Source organism: Lactuca saligna, chromosome 1, assembly GCF_052625555.1.
Source record: "Lactuca saligna cultivar CGN05327 chromosome 1, ASM5262555v1, whole genome shotgun sequence".
NCBI lineage: Eukaryota > Viridiplantae > Streptophyta > Magnoliopsida > Asterales > Asteraceae > Lactuca > Lactuca saligna.
In genome coordinates, this window is record NC_136417.1 from 194,422,706 (window position 1) to 194,428,467 (window position 5,762).

At 34.7% G+C, this 5,762-nt stretch overlaps 2 protein-coding genes across 3 annotated transcripts; one reads left to right on the top strand and one right to left on the bottom strand.

Annotated features, from left to right (window-relative positions):
• Positions 1-2,634: 2,634 nt before the first annotated feature.
• MTACP3 (mitochondrial acyl carrier protein 3) lies at positions 2,635-3,521 on the top strand. Of its 2 annotated transcripts, XM_078995416.1 has the most exons (3): positions 2,635-2,760; positions 2,855-3,071; positions 3,228-3,521. In XM_078995416.1, exons 2-3 carry the CDS (start codon positions 2,877-2,879, stop codon positions 3,405-3,407), a joined length of 375 nt encoding a protein of 124 aa, XP_078851542.1. In that variant the 5' UTR covers positions 2,635-2,760; positions 2,855-2,876; the 3' UTR covers positions 3,408-3,521. The 2 variants fall into 2 exon arrangements, with proteins under 2 accessions (XP_078851542.1, XP_078851535.1); XM_078995409.1 differs by having other exon boundaries at positions 2,673-3,071.
• Positions 3,522-3,653: 132 nt separating this feature from the next.
• Positions 3,654-5,349, bottom strand: LOC145047189 (uncharacterized). The gene is made up of 2 exons (XM_078995423.1): positions 4,994-5,349; positions 3,654-4,265 (listed from the first exon to the last, which is right to left on the bottom strand). Exons 1-2 carry the CDS (start codon positions 5,202-5,204, stop codon positions 3,955-3,957), a joined length of 522 nt encoding a protein of 173 aa, XP_078851549.1. The 5' UTR covers positions 5,205-5,349; the 3' UTR covers positions 3,654-3,954.
• Positions 5,350-5,762: the final 413 nt, after the last annotated feature.

The window sequence follows — 5,762 nt, forward strand, 5'->3', positions numbered from 1 at the left end:
AAGTGACTCGCCGAGTCTCTCTATGTCCAACTCTATTCAGATGATTTTGGACAAGTTCAAGGCATCCCAGACCCATATCCAATCTCCTAGGGTCAGGATATTACACGAAGCCACTACCTTTGCACTCACACATGGCCCTTTTTGCTCAAAAGGCTAAAAAAACTCCTTAAACTTTGCATGGGGAGTTCTAATGGCATAAAGTTTCCACCTTTATGCTTTTACTAGTCAAGACACTCCTAGATCTGAAAGGATCTGGCTTGGGGACGTCCAAATCCCACAAAAAATCACCCTTGGTCCATAAACTTCATAAAAAGGGACATAAAGAGATCTAACAAACTAGAAGTCAAGGAAGTAACTTGATTACCAAAATGAGCAGCAAATGGAGTGAATCTACTAGATCTACTCCTTCCTCCTTAAACCTCCAACCTTCTTCTTGTTCCTCCAAGCTTCAAGAATGCTCCAAAACTCTCAAAATGACTCATAAGTCATAACTCAACGGAGGCTCTAGGGTTTTCATTCTGGACTTGAGAGAGTATCAAGGGGGCTGATGGAGGCTATAATGTTCCTTAAATAGGGTACAAGGCCCGCATTTAGGGTTTTCCCCAAACCTAGCCAACTCGTCGAGTCAGTCTTCTGACTCGTCGAGTAGGTTACTAAACCCGCGACAAAATCGCGCTCCAACTCGTCGAGTCACCCATCTACTCGACGAGTCACTTCCTCATTTGAGGTTTTCTTCTCTTTTCTAGCCTCCTGAATTCAGGGTGTTACAAATACCCTTGAAATGCAACAGAATAATAAGCCACCAAAAAATAATAATGACAAAAACTCAACCTTTTGAGATGTATTTTCAGGCACAGGCGTAGAAGCCGTACATGACATGTGAAAGGTTGAATTCAACATGTTTGGCTTATCTTGTTTAGAAGATGAGCTATTTGCAACTGCCAACATTTTCCGGTTATCAGACACATTTATGTCTGCTGACAAATAGCTTTGTGTTGGACCAGAACCACAGAAAAACAAAAGGTATCAAGAGTAAGTATAATTATTCGAATTTAAAGAATCGTTCCAATATAAACAAAATCATAATATCTTCGTTGGACAATACATATGTCATATTTTCTTTAAATGTTACGTACAACTGTAAAGTTGATCTTAATTTGTGAAGAAATTTGAGCTAAATATGGAGGTTGTCATCTCAAACTTTGAAGCTTTTAGTATTGTTTGTATTGACCTTTTGATTTACTATTTTTTTGGTTTATAATTATTTTACTACCCGTAATTCATTTATGATGACTTCCGTTAATTTTGATTGCTAATTATGAATCAAGGTTTTGAATCTTGAAACAGGTGCTTCAGGAACGCCCTCTCTCTTTTTAATCTAAACCTGAAAGAGGTAAATTTATTTGTTTTTTTAATTCAATCTTTAATTTGTCTATTTTTTTTCTGATGCTCGTTGCTAAACATGAAAACGCTGATGTCGTAAAAACCCTACTACTTGACACTTGACATTGGTGGTCCATGGAACGCCCTCTTTTTTAATCTATCTTGAAGGACGTAAATTTGTTTCATTTTTTTTTCAATTGAAGACCACCTGCTCGACAATTAATCTATCATCTTTCTAGCTGGTTGTTAATTATGTTGTGTATGTTTGTATTGAGAGTTAATTGGTCTGTGTGCTTTATGATTTTTACTGTGTTTAGTCTAAAGTTGAAAGTATTTCAGTTTTGGACAGAACATGATAGAAACCAAAGTATATGAAATTGAGTTGATAAATTTGAAAAAATTATCATTTCTATTTGTTTCATCTGTTATATAGTTTATTTGACTACAAATATCCCAAATTCAATTTTTATTTAAGTTATTTTTTATTTATTTTATTTTTAAACTTGGCGTAATTTTCTCCTTCATGGATGCTCTTGAAACACAGTCCATAACACCATTTGATTATACAAAAAAAGATAGATAACATTTCATAAATATTTCCAACCCCCGCAATACAGGGGGCCTTCTCTAGTTTTTACTGAAAAAGAAAAATTACAAGTGTTCTTGATAGAAAAGTTTAAGAGCTACAAACAAGAAAAAAAATAGTAAATAGTAGCTAAGAACCAAACCATAACGAGCTAAAGGCTAAAGAGCTCATAAACATATAGGCAATAACATATGAGCTAACATGGACATTTTGGTTGCTTGGACTAAAAGGAGTCATATGCGTTAAGCCTCACAACAACCCTCGCCAAGGGAGATTCATCGTCCGACCAACCAGAAGAGAGAGGAGAGAAAAAGTGGTAAAGATGGGCTATAATTTGTTTATATTTTTTTTAATCTTCTTTCAAAATCAAACTTATTTAAATGACATCACCACCACTCCACAACTTTTTCAACGTGACCATCTAACCACTTAAAACAACTTAAAAAAATAATAATATAACACACCACTTCCATTTAGTCCTCTCACCTTAAAGAATCAATTTGTTTTTTTTTTTTTTTTTTTTATTCTTTCACTTTAGCAGCACACCACTCCTACATTTAGTCCTCTGCTCTTCTCACGTAAACATTTTTTTCTTTCACTTTAAAAAATTAAAAAATCAAATAAATGGATGGATCAAAAATTTCATGTATGAATACGACAATGACCCATTTCCAAAAAACAGAATACGACAATGACACTGTTTATTGGCCCATCGGCCCAATCTCACCTTTTGCGAGGGTTCTAGTTCTACTGCCACCGTCGAATTCCGCACAACCACCACCAGCCGCCAGGTTCTTATTTCATATTCCCATCCACCTCTCTATTTTAATTGATCTGCAGGTGAATCTAACTTTCTACGATCAAACTGTTTGTTCGATTCCATAGCTCCAAATCACCTTAGATCAATATGCAAAGCTTAAGAGATTCTATGCTTAGGCATCTAAGGATCACATTATCTACAAGACAACTTATCTTAACCAAAAGTGTCATCAATCGACAACTTTGCACATCCACCCACACCCACTCCAACTCCAATCATGATCAGGTAATCGCTCGAGTGATTGGGCTCGTAAAGAAATTTGACAAGATCGATACCACTAAGGTACCCTCAATGCCCCCCATTTTTATGATCGAGTAGATTGTTCTTTTGTTTACTAAATCCCAATTTTCAGTTTATATGGTTCTTGAAATGTGCGATGGAATAATTGCAAAGAAACAAAACCATTTCATAATATATGTATCTATTCATCTTTAACAGGTTACTGGATTAGCTGATTTTCAGAAAGATTTAAGTCTTGACAGCTTGGACAGGGTAGAGCTTGTCATGGCTTTCGAGCAAGAATTCTCCATTGAAATCCCGGATGAAGAAGCAGATAAACTCAAATGCTGTGCTGACGTTGCCCAATACATCATTTCAGCCGCTAAACAGGATTCTTGATCAATTGTTTCTCACATTTGTTTATGACTTGTTGATTATACTGTTTAAAACCTTCAACAAGCCAAGGTGGTGTTTTTGTGTACAAAATATCTTAAAAGTATCTATGTTTGATAATCTCATTGTATTTCGTTTTCACTTATTATGAGAAATGAGAAATAGGGTATACGCATGGATTTTCACCTCTTTAGTGGTAAAACAAGGGTTTCGGGACACCAACTAATGATAAAAAGGTTGTAGTTTATGATCAAATACGTATAAATTGTTTCATTATTCAACAACTATTCCCAATTCTCATAAGCCATAAGGTCAAGAACCGTTACATTATGTATGTACATCCTCCATAAACATGGAGAGTTAGTTAAATCACAATGAAACATGAGACCTTTCACTTATGGATTGACATCTTACAATTTGGAGGCAAAGTTACTTATAAGCATAAAACAAGATAAAGATCCACAACTCTATGCTGCGACTAAAGCGCCTTCTAACATGAGGAGTGGCTAATGTCCAAGTATCTTGCTAGAATGTGTGAACCATGGGGTTCACTTCACATGGCTTTGTTTCTTGATGCATGCTTTTTAGGCCTCAAATGAATATGATGAGTGGTGTATGTTCGAAATCCATTCTTGACTGATGAAAGCTTTATCCTTGTGTGGTGACCATTGAGAGCTAGGTGGCAAGGAGAGGTCTTTGGTAGGTGAAGAATTCTCACAATGCATCTTTTTTCCATATTTGGAACTGCATGGAGATGGGAGGGAAGATCGATGAGGAAATCTCCATATTCATCGGTCCTCCCTTTTGTCCAATCCAATTTACTTGTTTTCTTGCCCGTGTTACACGAAACCACCATGGATGCTCCTGATATTTCAATATATGTTTCATAACAACTCATACAAGTCTATGACATGATTTATAGAGTTTCTTTTGTTGGATGAAATGGAAGATCGATAATTAAAATGAACAGCCTAATGAGATAACAAAATCTGTCGCTACAAGTGTATGTATGATCATGTTTGATTGCCCTATAGAAATTAAATAGAGTTTATTTCTATATGATGATTTTTTTTATATAATATGTAAGTGCAATATATAGTTTTAACTCTCTTAGATAGATGCATTGTCCAACTACATGCCACTCAAGATTGAAGCCTTTTGGAGTGCTTATATCCCAACTACTGTATTGTATTTTTTATTTACAAAAATAAGAAATAAAACATATATTCATTAAAACCCAATTAAAATAACAAACATTGTTTTCACGTTACTTTTTAGAAAATAGAACTTTAGTTTAACTAAAATCATAAATGTTTTTCGAAGGATTTATGTTAGTAAAAATTACATAAATACTAATGATAGCATTGTAATTTTCTTTTCATTCCATACCATGATAAAATGGAAAATAAAACAGCACAAAGCTAAGGAATGAAACTTAGCAAATAGCATCCGTGGAATGAAATCTAACAAAATGGAAGGAATAAAGTTGGTTCTATTGCATTATTGGAAAAACAAACAACATTTTTGTAATGAAGAATTCCATTTCTTTCTTGATTCAATATGACGGGAACTAGCATAATACAAAAGCATACCAGTGATGGGATTTGATTGAAGATTGGAAATTCCATCCAAAAAAACATCACAGAGAAGAGAGCCACCAACCACCACCGTAGAGAGCTTCTCCTCACCATATCCGGCTGCACTTCTTAAGAAATCATCACTAGAAACCTCCGCCAATGGGTTTCTGGCAGTGGTTGTGGGTGGCCGGAGAAAAATGAAGAAGATGAATAACATGATTGCCATTAAAAAAAAAAAAAAAAAACACACTTAGGAGGGACGAAATGGGGGAGACAATGAAAAGCTACCAGCCTATTATTTATACTGGTAATGCTATGCTTGTGCATGGGGTTTAATCGAGATTTATTGCTTTGTTAGACTTTGAATAATAGTAAAGATATGAAGTTTGTGGGGTTAGAATATAGTAAAGAAATGGTTTTTCGTAAATGTTCTTGTGATTGTGTACCTACTATGACATTTGACCCGATTTTGATATGTAATTTTCCATAAAAGAAGTACCATCTAATTCAACATGTGTGTGAGAGAGAGAGGGAGTTGGGTAGTCAAGTTTTAGCAAACCATTAATTAATGAGGAACAATAAAGTTTCCTTTCCTTTCTTTTTAATCTTCGCTTATCAAACATAAATAAAAAGGAAAAAAGAAAGTTAGTTTATGTATCATGTGTTGATTTAAAGCATTGTGTAATATTGTTGTTTATTGGTTTAGCTTTAGTTAACATAATGATAGGGAAAATTCGAGATTATGTATGATGTTGTGGCTATTAATTTCTTAGCATAAGTGGTA